Below are 16,757 nucleotides of genomic sequence, written 5' to 3' on the forward strand. Positions count from 1 at the left end.
GTTAATGGCTCATTAAGTTTAGTGCATCTGGCCCTAAGATTACTCCAGCACATTAGAGGAGCACTAGCTTCCTAGGATCCAATAATTTTCCTCTTCATCAGATTCTGAGTCATAGAATGACTGTTCCTTGCCTCCTCTAGCACCTCTGCATATCAAAGATCACAAGCACATACCTCCTCCGTGACAGGAATGACCTATCAATGGATATCACATCCAATTAATCTTTGCCTCCTGTGACCCCTTTCCCCCCTCCCCCAAATCTTCAGGTATGAGACCATCTCATAGCCTGGATTTTTGCATAAGATGGAAACAAGATGCTGAGCCAGTATCAGATTTTTGGGAGTTTGCAGCAGTTTATTAAAGCCTAAAAAAAAAAAAAACTTAGATTTTAATGTAAAGGTCAGCCTATAACTAGATTTATAAAAGAGAGTTATGCCACAATTCAGTTGTCATTGAATCAGCCATTAAAAGAAGTGCAGAGACCATTTTAATACTCCTCTGGGGCAGGACCAGAAACTCCTAGACCATTTGGGAAGAAAACCCATCCATTGTTCTATTCTTTCTGCAAGAATAGCTTCACACCAACTATATATGGTCCAGTAAATGCATACTGTACTTCAAAAGATTCAAGCACTATTTAAGAACATTCCAGCACAAGTTCAGCTTGAGCTTAATTTCATTCTGTTGAAGGATAATAAATATGATACTCACCTTTTTTGTTCTGCATACAGTGTTTTTGAGACTGCCTCATGAATTTCTGCCTGAGCTATTGCTTCCAGGAGACTTGCATGATTAAGAGCTTCCAGATTCAGAGAATGTACATGCCAAGTTGGCTAACATTCATTGTACAGATGATAACCTATTTGGGGAGAAGGTCACAGAAATTGCTGACACCATTGCAGCTATAGAATCTCTCTGCAATAGTTTCAGATCCTACATCATCCTGTAGGGGATTAAAAAAAAAGCACAACCCAATACAAAAGATGTTTTTGTTCGGGAAAAAGAGATTTTTTTCCCTTTGCAAAGCAGGCTTGGTAAGCCCAGCACCAGACTTTTATGCTAGGCTCCTGCCAAAGAGAGAAGGGGGCAGCTGAAGCAAATGGCTCTAGTTCAGCAAAATCAACTCTCTTTGACTGAATTAACTGAATACTGTCAATTCTTTTCAAACATAGATCCTGCCTTACCTGTAGGAGCAGAGGTTCAATTTTTGTTTCTCCAAAAAGGAAGAAACATAATAGATTCCTGAGTACTCAACATCATCGTCAGGATTATATTTCCTAAGAATTCTCTCAGTTCTTCCAAGAAGACTACTCAGTAGAGCTCATCCATTGTAGTCTCATATTCTGTCTCTCTGAAGTTCAATTATAAAGCCAATGTACCAGTACCAGTTCTTTCTCAAAAGAAGAATCAAAGGTTTTGTTGCACATATTTTTTCATCCAGAAGAAATTGGAGTGAACATCAGGGATCTCAACATTTTTCCTATTAAAAAAAAAAAATTAAAAATGAACACCCTACCTGCCATTCTCCCCTGTTAAAGGGGATTAGCTATGTTCATTGGATTTCAAGGATGCTTGTTTACACATTTCCATCCATCAATCCCGGTTCCAGATGTTATCTTCATTTCACTCTTCAGACCAATCATCATTTCAGTTTTTGTTCAACTCCCCAGGTTGTAGTCACCAGGCGTTTTGTGGTGATCACAGTCTACTTGCACAGACAAAGCCTATTGGTATTTCTGTATCTTGGTGATTTATTTCTAGCAGCTCTGTTCCTGGAACTGCTAATCTTGCTCAGAAACAAAGTCGTTGCCCAACATGAGTCCTTGGGAATCCTCATAAATTTCACCAAGTCTATACTGCATCAACACAAAAGCTTACTTTTAATGCAGCACTTCTGGACAGAGTTCACCACATTTACCTCAACAGTCTGTGTGGATGAAAGAAAAATTAGGAGGACAAGCCTCCCAAATAAACACAAGTCCATTTGGTTTCAACCAGATCTCCGTCAAGCAACACATGTGACCCCTCCATCAATAATCAAATCTACAGTAGGCAAAGACTTACAGCAAAGAGAAAAACATTAACAGACCACATCGCTGATGTGAGAATCTGATTGCCCAGCCCATGACCCCTTGACAGAATCCGGCAGAAGCAATGACTGAAAATAGGGGCACTGGGGAAATCATGCCTGAGAACCAGCACTCAAATATACATCTGAGCATCTATTACCGCCAAATGACATCACGGCCACTTATAAGGGTCATTTTATCATCCTAGGGGAACAGAAAAGCAGCATCCACAGCAAAAAAAATAAAGATAAAAGAGAAGAGCCAACCACCAAGGCAACAAAGAGTTGCCCTAAGGAGTACAATGTGTTCTTTATGCACATGCTTGTAGCATGAATGCCACAGCAGTATATCTTCCGGGGTGTGATGTCACCTGGTAAGAAGGACATCAAGAGGATAATCAGGAGAGGAATGGAGACAAGGAAAACAAAGAGTGTGAAAGACAAAATAATCACAACAGTTAACAGCACACTCCAAAAACAAGTTACAAAATTTGAATGCTGCAGTAAATATCTTCCAGGATGTGATATCAGAAGGCACAGAAATCACTGAGAAAATAATTGGAAGAGGAGAAAAAATCAGGTAAACAAGGAGAATCTAGTGCAGAGGTCGCCAAGGGAACAACAGGAGAGGAGCAGATTTGAGGAAAACATGGAGAGTTTGACACAGAGGTCACAGAAATTCCAGGTAGTCATGTACAGTAACTCTCCTATCGACTCATTATCCTTTACAAAACTAGTTCCCCCCTCCTGAAGAGTCTATCTGTTCAGCCTCCATTCTGATTCCTTGTTCCCAGCCTTAACACAGAATCAAGGTACTCTTTTTGCATCCCGATCTCAATTACCTAGCATTCTCAACCTGGAAGTAATGCAGTTCCTAGATGTGTCCTCAGAAATGCCTTAAATTCAAGAAAATCTTCCACAAGAAAATTCTGTGGCAGCAAGTGGAAAAAGTTTTACAGCTAGTACTCTATGCAAGGTTAGGATGAATTTACATGTCCACCAGATGCTATCCTACAGTACCTAAACCACAACTATCAGTGAGGATTTTAATTGTCCTTTATCATAGCCTTCAGCAGCCTTTCCACATTTCATGTCCTGATAGACTGAGCTCCAGCTTCCTACTCTCTCTCATTATGTCTAAAATTCATGAGTTCTTTATATCAGACATCCACTTCAAAAGTCAGCAGGCCCGTGGCACCCAATGTGTTAAAGTATCTCACATGGAAAACCCATTATTTGGCTAGAAGGATAAGTGTGCTTCAAACCTTGGTCAAGTACAAGCCATACACTCGACATCCTAGATTCATAGCAAAAGGTAGTCATATCTTTCCACAACAGTGAAGAAATAGAGTCATCTACCTTTTTACACTTTTACATAAAGTCTCACATCCACATGTGTAGTGAAATTCTCTTCACTCTGAACTGTAGACAAGCTGTCACTACCTGAAAAGGGCAACATCTATAAGGAAATCTGTGCAGCTATTCCTCTCCTTTGATTTAAAGTGTCTTTGCATTCCTGTGGCAGAGGGTATTCTGATTAATTCATTAGCATAAGCATCCAGTTCGGTTAACAATAGCTATTTGCCTGCCCAGCAAAATTGAGCCTTACCAGACCAAAACCTCTTCTGATATTGTAATTCTCATGAAATCTATCAGCCTGATAGTCAAAAGCACTTATCCGAGTTGCAGCATCTGCTACCTGGATAAGTTTCTCTGACTGGGACTGATCAGCAATTTTCAGCAGCATTATTTATTTATTTGTTGCATTTATATCCCAGATTTTCTCACCTATTTGTAGGCTCAATGTGGCTTACATAGTACCGGAGAGGCGTTACAGACTCCAGTGTAAACAAATACAAAGTGATGTTGTGGTAAGATAAAGTTCATGTGGCACAGCCACACTAGGTAATCGTACAACGGAAGAGTTATGTCCATTATGTTCTTTACTTTTGTTGTGTTGCAGAGATCAGGCATTTATGTTGGATCGGTAGGGTATGCCTTTTTAAACAGGTTAGTTTTTAGTGTTTTCCAGAAGTTTAGGTTGTCGTTTGTAGTTTTCAAGGCTTTCGGTAATGCGTTCCACAGTTATGTGCTTATGTAGGAAAAACTGGATTCATAAGTTGATTTGTATTTGAGTCCTTTGCAGCTTGGGTAGTGCAGATTTAGGTACGTTCGTGTTGATTCGGATGTGTTTCTAGTTGGTAGGTCAATCAAGTCTGTCATGTATCCTGGAGCTTCACCATAGATAATTTTGTGAACCAGAGTGCAGATTTTGAAAGCAGTGTGTTCGATTGGGAGCCAGTATAGTTTTTCGCGAAGGGGTTTTGCACTTTCAAATCGCGTTTTTCCGAAGATAAGCCTAGCTGCCGTGTTTTGAGCAGTCTGAAGTTTCTTTAAGGTTTGTTCTTTGCATCCCGCATAAATTCCATTGCAGTAGTCTACATGGCTTAGTACCGTTGATTGTATCAGTTTGCGAGATGTTCCCCTCGGGAAGAATTGTTTCTAGATAATGCCACTAAAAATTATCACAGACCACCCTAGCACTATCTGGATAATGTGGAAGCAGTCTGGGGGAATATGGGCAATCCCTGGTGTAAAAAAGGCTGTTCTAACTTTATCCAGTTAGCTATCTGAATAGCAGGCTAAATATCACCACTTTCCAGATAGCATCAACTGTCACTGCAGAATCTGGATATTCATTGCCAGCTACTATCCAGATTTTAGCACTGAATATCCAGATTTAATTCAGCTTTAAAAGAAAAAAGAAGCAATAACCATTCAGGTTGAATATTGGCCCATACATCTTTAAAGAGTATCTGTAAAGCAGCTAGCTGGTCCTCGCTCCATATTTTTCTTTATACTACTTCTTGGACTAGTCCTCAATCAGACTATGCTTTCGGTTAAGCAACACTGAACCATCTGACCATGAGCTAGTTGGCTTTTGCATATGCATCTGAGTAGGTTGCTCCTCAGTAGTAGGCATCACATGCTTGTGTGCCTGATTCATTCCTGCTTGACTGAGAAAGCAAAATTGCTTACCTGTGACAGGTGTTCTCCATAGGCAGCAGGATTAATCAGGTACACAATCCTTTATACTTTCTCAAGAGTGGATTTGAGGCTGTAAACTGAGAAGACTGAAGGGAATGTGAATGTAGAAAGGGCGCTACACATGCTTAAAACTTTACAAGAGTTCAGAACTCTGGGAGAGTGGTTCATCCCAATGCTTTTGGACGACATCACTCATTTGTGTTCCTGGTTAATCCTGCTGCCTATGGAGCTTACTTATTACTATTTAAGCAACTTTGTCTTTCTGTGCAGAAGAAATTAATTATCTGAAAAGTTCAAAAAGTTCTTCATTTGTTTCTTCCAGAAATTAGTGAATGAGACATTCCAGAAGCTCTGGTTTACTCCAACTCCTCACAACGATAAAGAAGCAATGACAAGAAAAATATTAAATATCACTGATGTGGTAAGCTCATTCCTTACACATTCAGATTCATTGTATATAATTAGAAATATAATCGAAGTGTTTTCTTAGCTGGCAATGCAAACAGAAACACATCATGATTCTGCTGTATTTAAGGTCTAGCGTAGTGTTAACCCTTAGAATGTAAATTCTTCAGTTTTTCTTTTTTTGTTCAAGTCAGCATGATTTTGGACTGTATGAAGTAAATATGAGAAAAAGAATACTTTAATTTAGCCAAGACAAGAAGTTGACTAGATAAATGCTTCCTTGTATGTTTAACAATAAAGTATTATACTAGATTTTGTAAGGAGAAAATAGCTTGGAGTTTGCTGCATTCCAAGGACAACAGTTCTTCTCCATAACTTCCAGCCAGTGTGGAACCGAGACAGCTAGAAGCAGAGCACCTGGAAATACAGATGTATGCCAATAAAATGATGATTTCTCATGTCTAAAAGCACGATGAGTTAGCCACACAAGTGTGATGTCATTCAGTGGTTGTAATGGAATAACTGTCTTATAGCTCAGGAGAATACCATGCCACAGGGGTGAGAGAACAACTTGAACATGCTCAGCAAAGTAGAAAGGAAACATAAAGTACTTCAGTAAGGTACATGTGAAAAGGAGGATGCATGCTCAGCAACCTTTTTTTTTTTTTTTTTTTTTTTGAGTTCTGAGAAAAGTTATTCCATCCCAGTGCCATCAGATGACATCACCCTTTGTGTGTCTGATTTATTCTGCTTTCTGTGGAGAACTTCCATTAAAGATAAGCAACTTTGCTTTGTGGGAATAGGCATCATATGGTCAGTACAGTGCTTTAAATCCATCATCTCCTCTTTACCACCAAACAGAGTACATGTTCTAATGTTGCAGGAATTGAGATAGGAATTTGTGATACTTCAGGAGTCAGACAGCACACACCAGAATGAGAGAGTAATCTTCTTTATTTGCCAGCAAACAAAGCAGGACATCAGTTCTAGCTCTCTTTCTCTCTCTCAGCTCTCTGTGTCTTTGTCCCAGCTCTCTGTATATTATGGCTTTTGTCTCAGCTGCTTCTCTTCTGCTGTCTCTCCTGTTGTCTTCCAGCTTTCTTCCTTTCTTCTGACGTAAACTGCTTCTGCTCCCACTTAAATAGGGTCCTAAGCCCTCCTCCTAGCCTAGCCCCCTTTACTCCCAATTGGTTAAGACATTGATTGGCTACCTTGCCTCAACCAATCAGCTCCATACAAATATCAGTTACATAGGTTCCAGACATCCTAAACTGACCTCTAACCTGGGGCCCCTCAAGCCAGACATTTGGGCTCCAGTCTCTTACATGTTATTATGATTGATTTCTCATATTCCTAGTACTAACTGCTAACTAAACTCTGGCATTCATTAAAGAGGTCAAAAGCCAGGCTTACTTAATAGCATACATATCAGGTTATTACTTCCAAGACCATTTCTGCATTTTACCTATAATTAATCAAGGAGAAGAGAGCTGGCTAGTTCTGACCTTTTTCACCTCTCAGCTCTATACACAGAACTAGCTAAGACCATAGTTAATTCAAAACACATGTTGATCTCCTCACTGCAGCCTTAAACAGCAGACAAAGGATCATTTTAAAAGTAACACAGAGTTGAACAAACATCCTACACAGAATTATTAATTTACACAGAATACAACATATTCTAAAGTAAGCATTCTTATAAGACATATCCTAAATATAAACAGAACTTCTAAATACTAATCTATTGCCTCTCTCTAAATAGTATTTCAGCCTATTCTTAAACTACAATATGTCATATGTCTGGCTCGTGCCTGCTTACAAAACTATTCAGTAAGCCTAATAATTTACAGATGTGCCAGCTAGCATTGGCAATTCACAAGGGACAGAGTTTCATTTCTCACTGACCTTTCCTAACCTTAGCTCGGCCAAACTAGACTCTAATTAATTCCAGCCTGCATTCCTTCACTACTTTGCTGGCAGAGTGAAAAGAATTCAAACTTCAAGCTTTTAATATCATTTCTTATATATATATAATTATTTCTCAGAGTTAACACTTTCTTTGCCCATGGCTGCCTCATTCCCCCCTTTGAGACTAAAATCAGCTTATGCAGAAATAAGTCTCACATCTCAAACTCTGGAGATTATAGTGATCCTAACTAGGAATAGACTTGTGAATCACCATTACCCTACTTGTTAAGGTTCGACGGCATACTGCCGAAGCACATGAGGCCAAGAAACAAAACAAAAACCCTGCTAAAACTAAGACTATTAGGGAAATAAACAAGGGACGTATCCAGGAGGTCAATGACCACCACCAGGAGGTAAGATCTAACCCTCCTCGGTAATCCTCCACATTAAGGCTAGCCAACTGTAGGACTTTATCCATGGCATGCCTAACTACATGCGTCCTATTTATGACAATGGTACAGCACTCTGAAGAATTTAGCACTGTGCAGAGGCCACCCTGGGCTGCAAAGAGATAATCAAGACCCATACGGTTATACCGAGAAACTATACTTAATTCATTAATTTGATCCTGCAATGCATTGACTACCACGTTCAGCTCATGAACTAAAACATGGAGTAGGGACTGAAGTCTCCGGGTAGCCATACCTAGTTCAGTAATACCCGCTACCGGGCCTCCAATTGGAATCCAGGCTGTGGCAGAAAGGGCTACAAGTCTCTTTTTAGTCAGAGGATAAGTAGAATTAATATACTGGAGGGCTAATTCAATCGCCTCATCCTCTGTAGCAACGGAGGAAGGTAAGGACAAAGCCTCTCGCTTAGAGCGGTGCGGGGATAGTGGCTTAAGAGGAATAACTTTAGGAAAATAATTCAAGGTTACCAATACACAAAAATCATATGTAGGGGGAAGAATCATGTGGAGGACATTATCACAGAGCCAGTAATGACCAAGGAGAGGGTGAGGAAAGTTCCCAATAAATGTTGGCTCAGGCTGGACAGGGTACTTAGGGTGCCCATAATGCGAGCCCCTATCCCAGGGGGAACGAAGACGAAATGGAGACTTTGCACACCATAGGCGCCAATCCCCAATTGTGACAGGCTGCTCATTTGTTAGTAACTCTTCATACCCCGGGGACTTATGAAAGTAGAAAATAAGCTTGGACACTATAGTCTTCTCAGTGGTACGCTTAGGAGCCAGATAATCACCTGGGTCATAATCTACAGGTATGGTAGCAGGGCACATAGGAGTACCTGGAGAAACTACCCACACAGATTCTCCTTTTTCTGGAAGAACATTAGTATAGTTACAGGGAATGGGAAGAACAGTTGAGATGCTTCTTGTTAAACAAAACACTCCAGAGGCTGGATAGGGAGACGTAAAAACTGGCCTTAGAGAAGATTCAGAGGGGGAAGTAGCATTATAAAAGGACCACCAAGTATAATCCTGGCTCCAAGGACCTGAACTCGAAAAGTAGGGAGGTATAAGAGCTGGGAGTTGCACAGGAACAGGAACAGCTGGGACATCTGTAGTATAAGGAGAAAATCGGGAACACACAATACAAGGGGAAGTAATCTTTGCCTGGCTAATTAGTTCCTGGACTGAGTGTAACCAAAGGTTGGAGCGAGTTGGGATATTAGGAACAAGGAGGCAAGGAGTAGAAAACAACAAAAGCATCCAAACTACTAACATTTTCTTTCTTCTTAATCTAAAACAAATACAGCAAACTAATTAAGCAATAATATTTCAACAGTCTGTGCTAATCACAGATTACTCTCATATAATGTTCTCAGTCTTTGAGTTCTTATACCAGTTGGGATAGACCCTCAACTGACAAGGATCAAGCTTTCAAATTCCAGGAAAGCCAGAATCAGGCAAGAAAGAGTCTCAGTGTGAAGCCGAAGTTCAGCCGCTCCTGCAGTATGCAGTTGACCCTTCTTTTCAGCTAGTAGATTCTTTGGTTCGGGTCAAGCGCAACTTCAATGGCTCCGCTGGATCACTTTCTGCTCTCCACTGTTTAGGCTCCGTCTGATCCGTGCTGGGCTCAGTCTGATCAGCAGACTTAATTCGAGACCAATGGACCCATGGAGTAATCCCTGCGACCTTCACAGCTGTAGGGGTAGAAAGCAAAACAGTAAAAGGTCCTTTCCACCGGGGCCCCAAAGGCTGGAGCTTCCAGTCTTTCACCCAAACTCTATCCCCTGGCAGGAAGGAATGTACCTGAGCCTGGAAGGGGACAGGGTTTATTTCTCTCACATAAGACTGAAGCTCAGAAATTATCTTACCCAAGAGGGCTACCTGCTCCTGTACCTGGGCAGACCCTAAAATCCCTATGTCTCCCTTGATTCCCTGTAAAATGGCTGGGGGCTTCCCATACACAATTTCAAAGGGAGAGAGGGCTGTTCCTTTAGTTGGGGTGCATCGGAGGCGGAAGAGGGCTAGTGGCAATGCCTGTGGCCATTTCAATTGGGTTTCCTGACAAATCTTTGCTAGGCTATTTTTCAAGGTTCTGTTTGCTCGCTCAACCTGCCCTGAACTCTGGGGACGATAGGCACAATGCAATTTCCAGGTAATGCGCAATGCGCGGGACAGGGCCTGAAGTGTAGCTTCAACAAAGGCGGGACCATTATCTGAACCTATGGCAAGGGGCAGTCCATACCTGGGGATGACATCCCTAAGGAGGGCTCGAGCTACTTCTGTGGCTTTCTCAGTGACTGTAGGATATGCTTCCACCCACCCAGAAAAGGTACAGACCATGACTAAGAGGTATCGGAGCCTACCGCTCTTGGGCATTTCTGTGAAGTCTATAACTAGGGACTCAAAGGGTGTTAGACCTCTAGACTGAACTCCTGGTGGAATACGGGGTCCCTGACGGGCATTATTCTGGGCACAGAGAGTACATCGGGCAGAGGCAGTGGCAACCAGACTATCCAATCCTTCCAGCACCACTACTCGATTGAGTAGGCGGGCTAGTGCTGTTTTCCCTAAGTGTGATAGGTCATGAGCTTGAGACACTACAGGCCAAGCTAGGTGGCGTGGCACCAGAACTCTGGTATCAGGGAGATGTAACCAGCCATCAGGTCTCCTTACTGCACCTTCTTCTTGAGCCCATTTCTCTTCCACTTGGGTATACATAGGTGTCCATTCTTGCAATCGAATTTGGAACAGGGGAGTCACAGTAGTTGCTGGGGGTCCTCGAGCAGCTTCCTTGGCCACCCGATCAGCATGGCGATTCCCTCGGGCCACTGGAGTATCTATCCTTTGGTGTCCCCTGCAATGAATGACAGCTACCTTCTTAGGGGCCCACACAGCCTCTAGCAGCTGAAGTATTTCGGGTCCATACTTAACAGGTTGGCCTGCAGCATTTATGAGTCCCTTTTCCTTATACAAAGCTCCATGAGCATGTAGAGTTGTGAAGGCATACTTGGAATCAGTATAAATGTTAGTCACCAGTCCTGCTGCTAGCTCCAGAGCTCGTATGAGGGCCACAAGTTCTGCTTTCTGAGCTGAAGTTCCTTGGGGCAGGGCTCTTGCTTCTATCACCTTGTCCTCTGTCACCACAGCATAGCCTGCCAATCGCTTGGAGTTCTCCACATAACTGCTTCCATCTGTGAAATAAATTACATCTGGGTCCCTCCATGGAACATCTTTAAGATCTGGTCGACTGGAATACACTTCATCCATGGTTTGGATACAGTCATGATCCGGTGGTCCCTCAGATGCTGGCAAAAGAGTAGCAGGATTGAATGTAGCCACTGTTTCCAGGTGTATCCGTGGATTCTCACACAAGCTAGCTTGGTACTTAACCATGCGGTTATTTGTAAACCAGTGGTTGCCCTTATACTCCATGAGGGTGAGAACTGCATGGGGGACTTTAACAACCAGTTCTTGCCCCAAGGTCAACTTATCAGCTTCCTGGACCAGTAAGGCTGTTGCTGCAATGGCCCTCATACAGGCTGGCCATCCTTTAGCCACTCCATCCAGCTGTTTAGACAGGTATGCAACAGGCCTCTGCCAGGATCCCATCATCTGGGTCAGCACACCCAGAGCAACCCCCTGTCGCTCATGGACATACAGTGAGAAAGGTTTCTCCACATCAGGAAGGCCTAACGCAGGGGCTTGGAGTAGGGCTTTCTTTATGGCAATGAAGGATTGTTGAGCAGTAGGTCCCCATTCAAATGGTTCCTTTTCACCCCCCTTTGTGGCTTGGTAAAGGGGTTTCGCCATCAATGCAAAATTTGGAATCCAAATTCTGCAAAATCCGGCTGCTCCCAGAAATTCCCTAACTTCTCTTCTGGACTTGGGTTGGGGAATTGCAGCTACCGCTTGCTTCCTACTAGCATCCAGTCTCCGACTTCCCTGGGAAATGCAAAAGCCCAGATACTTCACTTCTGACTGACAAAGTTGGGCCTTTGAGCGTGAGACCTTATAGCCTGCATCCAAGAGTAGCTCCAGCAATTCTCTGGTAGCCTCAAAACACTCTTCCTGGGTCACTGCTGCAATCAGGAGGTCATCTACATACTGGAGTAAAACTCGCCTGGAAGGCTCAGATTTAAAAGTCTTAAGGTCTTGTCCTAGGGCAGTCCCAAAAATGGTGGGGGAATTCTTGAACCCCTGTGGCAGGCGAGTCCATGTATACTGAAGCTTCCTTCCTGTTACTGGGTTTTCCCATTGAAAGGCAAAAAGCAATTGACTGGCTGGGGCCACCCGAATACAAAAGAAGGCATCTTTTAGATCTAGTGTTGTGAAATGGGTAGCTCCAGAAGGTATCAATCCTAACAGGACATATGGATTAGGCACTACAGGGTGTAATGAGATAGTGGATTTATTGACCACTCGTAAGTCTTGGACTGGCCGGTAATCCTCAGTCCCTGGCTTCTGAACTGGCAATAGTGGCGTATTCCATGGAGACTGGCAAGGACGAATAATTCCATGGGATAACAGACGATTCAAATGTGCTTGAATCCCTTCCAGAGCCTTTCTGGGAATTGGGTATTGGCGAAGATGGATTGGCCGGGCACTTGGAAGTAAGTCTACATGTACAGGAGGAATATTTCGGGCCAACCCTGGGGGATTATCTTCTGCCCATACCCCACTGACCTGAAAGCTGTCTGCCAGGGGTAGGTCAACTTGGCCATGTGACTGATGCAGCCGCCATTCTTCTTCAAGAGGGCAGCAGAAACTCAGTATACCCTTAGGGCTGGATGCTGGGGGCCGAAAGGAGACTGAAGTCTGGCCATCAGAGTCAAAGGAAATTTGGGCCCTAAGCTTGGACAGCAGGTCTCGACCTAACAAAGGGATTGGACAGTCTGGCATATACAAGAATTCATGAGTGACTATGTGTGAGCCTAATTGGCATCTACGGGTTGTCAGGAAAGGCCTCCGGTTCTGCACCCCCGTGGCTCCCACCACTCGGACAGTTTTTCCAGACACAGGCGCTAATCGCTCCGTCACAACAGAATGTTCAGCTCCTGTATCAATCATGAATGGAATTGAGCGGCTCCCTATAGTTAACTTGACCATAGGTTCCTGGGAGCCCAGTTTGTAGGAACCCGGTCTGTCCTATTCGTCCCATTCTGCCATCTCGGCTATCCCGATGATGTCAGATTCAGGAGGCTCATATCTTCCCTCTCGAACTCGGCCTCGGCTTCCTCGATCTCCTGGTCCCCTTCTCAGTCCCTGGCGCCTCTGGGGGCATTCATCTTTCCAGTGCCCTCTTTCCTTACAATAGGCACACTGGTCCCTCTCCAATCTTGGTCTGGGATTCTCCCCCCTTGGCCGGGATTGATTGAAGGAATCTCGGGGCCTGGCTGGTGGTCCGGGGTCCCACTTTGGCTTCCCATTAGCTAGAGGTCGACCTCGGTTAAGGGTGGAATTAGTAATGGCTGCCGCTAAAAGGTCGGCCTTCTTCTGCATCTTCCGGTCAGCCTCTCGGCGCACCTCCTGATCTCTATTAATGAAAACCTTGGTTGCGATCTCAATTAGCTGGGTGGTATTCATCCCTGCGAATCCCTCCTGACGCTGCAACTTCTTCCGGATATCTGGCATACTCTGGGCCACCAATGCACTATTCACCATTCTCTGATTTTCTTGAGCTTCAGGGTCAAATGGGGTGTATGTTCTGTAGGCTTCAATTAGTCGCTCTAGAAAGGCCCCAGGGGATTCAGTTGCCCCTTGGAGAATTTCAGAGACCTTTGCCAGATTAATGGGCCTCTTTATGCCTTTCCTCATACCTTCCAGTAAGTCCCGGCAATAGCCAGACAACAGTTCATAGTGCTGCCCATCATTTGGATCCCAAGCTGGAGCTGCGCGAGGAAACCGAGCTCTAACCCATCCCTCTGGATCCTGTGTCCCGTCGGGAACACGCTCTCGCGTGATGGCCTCAGCATTTTGCAAAATCTTCCGCCTCTCCTCAGTTGTGAAGAGGGTCAGGAGAAGTTGTTGACAATCAGTCCAGGTTGGGTTATGGGTGGCCATAATGCTAGTCACTAGGTCCACCACTGCCTGAGGCTTTTCAGTATAAGAGGGGTAATGCGTCTTCCAATTCAGGAGATCAGTGGTTGTGAAGGGTACATACTGAAAGGCCTGTGCCTGTATAACCTGACCCTGATTATTAGGATCCGGTCGAGTGGTAGTTACCTGACGAAGTGGCAGAACTCTCGAGGAGGTGGGAATGGAACCTGAGGTAGAGCTAGGAGCTACCCTCCTATCATGCTCAAAGGTAATTGCAGCGGGTCTAACCCATTCAGTGGAGGTAGGTTGAAATCCTGAGGGATGGGGAGGGGTACTCATAGACTGAGAGGTGGTCACAGGTGAGTCAGTCCATTGAAAGGGATGCCGGGCCCCTAATGAGTGGGTAGGGGTACTAGAGGGAGAGGCTGGGCTGTCAGGAGTTGAGGAGTCAGGGAGTGGAGCCCAAAGTGGGTCTACAGAGGTTAACAGGGGAGGATGTGGCACAGAAGGGTAGAGGCCAGGTGAAAAGTCCAACCTAGGGTGTGGCAGGTTTGGCACAGGAGGGGAAGAACTATCCGGAGAAGCCTGTGCTGGAGAGGCTTGGGCTGGGCGGCGTGGATCTCTGGGGGTGGCACGGAACCCCAACAATGGGCCATAAGGTGGTGGCTCAAGGTCTGAGGGGTCATCAGAGAGTATGGGTTTCTCGGACAGGGTAGGGGCGGAAGCCACCGATTGGGTGGTAAGCTTCCTGGGGCTCTTTCCCTCTTCTAGTTTAGATTTTCTAATCTTTCTTTGAACACGGCCTAACATGAATTTTACTGGGGATCCCATATAAGTTTTCAACCAGGAGGGAGGGTCAGTCACAAGGCTGTCCCAGGAATCTATATAAGGGAGTTGTTCAGAATATTCTGATTCTCCTACTACTATGCTATAGACCTTCCGGATTACTTCAATATCTAAGCTGCCACTAGGGGGCCACCCCACTCCCATAGATGGCCACTCAACTTCACACAAGGTTCTTAAAGTACCTGAGCTTAAAGTCTGTCCATAATCATTAATTAAAAAACCTTTCTTGAAATTTCTAAGCATACAGTCTAGGGGGGTAACAATTTGTCTAGATGATGTCCCACCCATAATGCTTACAGTTACAACACACAAAAAGGGAGGGAATTTTTGAAAGTGCAGTAAGGGGTCCGCACTCTCGAGACACTAGGTAGACAGACAGCAATCGCTTCCTTCCGTTGCTGACCAATTGAACTCGCGTTAATTGGAAATGCAGCTATAAGAAGTCCGCACTCATTTAGCATTCACTCATCACACATTCCATACAGAAAATCCCACCCAACAATTTCAGATTTCTCAGATACAGATAAGCTCAAGCGTTTTCGCTTCTAGTCCCCGCGACTAGAAGGTACTAGGGCCTTCGCTGAGAATTGATCAGATTCTCCTTCCCTCCTTCTTGAGGGGCTGGTTTACAACTTCCTAGCTAGGATTACAATACAGAATACAAAATACATACCCGGCGAATGTTCTCCAGTCAGTTAGGTGCTGGGATTAATGCAGGATTCAGGATCCCACCGCTGCCACCAAGAATTGTTGCAGGAATTGAGATAGGAATTTGTGATACTTCAGGAGTCAGACAGCACACACCAGAATGAGAGAGTAATCTTCTTTATTTGCCAGCAAACAAAGCAGGACATCAGTTCTAGCTCTCTTTTCTCTCTCTCAGCTCTCTGTGTCTTTGTCCCAGCTCTCTGTATATTATGGCTTTTGTCTCAGCTGCTTCTCTTCTGCTGTCTCTCCTGTTGTCTTCCAGCTTTCTTCCTTTCTTCTGACGTAAACTGCTTCTGCTCCCACTTAAATAGGGTCCTAAGCCCTCCTCCTAGCCTAGCCCCCTTTACTCCCAATTGGTTAAGACATTGATTGGCTACCTTGCCTCAACCAATCAGCTCCATACAAATATCAGTTACATAGGTTCCAGACATCCTAAACTGACCTCTAACCTGGGGCCCCTCAAGCCAGACATTTGGGCTCCAGTCTCTTACATGTTATTATGATTGATTTCTCATATTCCTAGTACTAACTGCTAACTAAACTCTGGCATTCATTAAAGAGGTCAAAAGCCAGGCTTACTTAATAGCATACATATCAGGTTATTACTTCCAAGACCATTTCTGCATTTTACCTATAATTAATCAAGGAGAAGAGAGCTGGCTAGTTCTGACCTTTTTCACCTCTCAGCTCTATACACAGAACTAGCTAAGACCATAGTTAATTCAAAACACATGTTGATCTCCTCACTGCAGCCTTAAACAGCAGACAAAGGATCATTTTAAAAGTAACACAGAGTTGAACAAACATCCTACACAGAATTATTAATTTACACAGAATACAACATATTCTAAAGTAAGCATTCTTATAAGACATATCCTAAATATAAACAGAACTTCTAAATACTAATCTATTGCCTCTCTCTAAATAGTATTTCAGCCTATTCTTAAACTACAATATGTCATATGTCTGGCTCGTGCCTGCTTACAAAACTATTCAGTAAGCCTAATAATTTACAGATGTGCCAGCTAGCATTGGCAATTCACAAGGGACAGAGTTTCATTTCTCACTGACCTTTCCTAACCTTAGCTCGGCCAAACTAGACTCTAATTAATTCCAGCCTGCATTCCTTCACTACTTTGCTGGCAGAGTGAAAAGAATTCAAACTTCAAGCTTTTAATATCATTTCTTATATATATATAATTATTTCTCAGAGTTAACACTTTCTTTGCCCATGGCTGCCTCACTAAAACAGTTCAGGATAGCTGC

At 43.7% G+C, this 16,757-nt stretch overlaps 1 protein-coding gene across 1 annotated transcript in view; it reads left to right on the forward strand.

The window, feature by feature from the left end:
• NIPBL (NIPBL cohesin loading factor) overlaps window positions 1-16,757 on the forward strand; it is a 1,064,356-nt gene that overhangs the window by 827,638 nt on the left and 219,961 nt on the right. Inside the window, 1 exon segment of the mRNA XM_030191924.1 lies at window positions 5,439-5,537. Coding sequence (XP_030047784.1) covers window positions 5,439-5,537 — 99 coding nt within the window.

The sequence above is a fragment of the Microcaecilia unicolor genome, chromosome 2 (assembly GCF_901765095.1).
Source record: "Microcaecilia unicolor chromosome 2, aMicUni1.1, whole genome shotgun sequence".
NCBI classification, from domain to species: domain Eukaryota; kingdom Metazoa; phylum Chordata; class Amphibia; order Gymnophiona; family Siphonopidae; genus Microcaecilia; species Microcaecilia unicolor.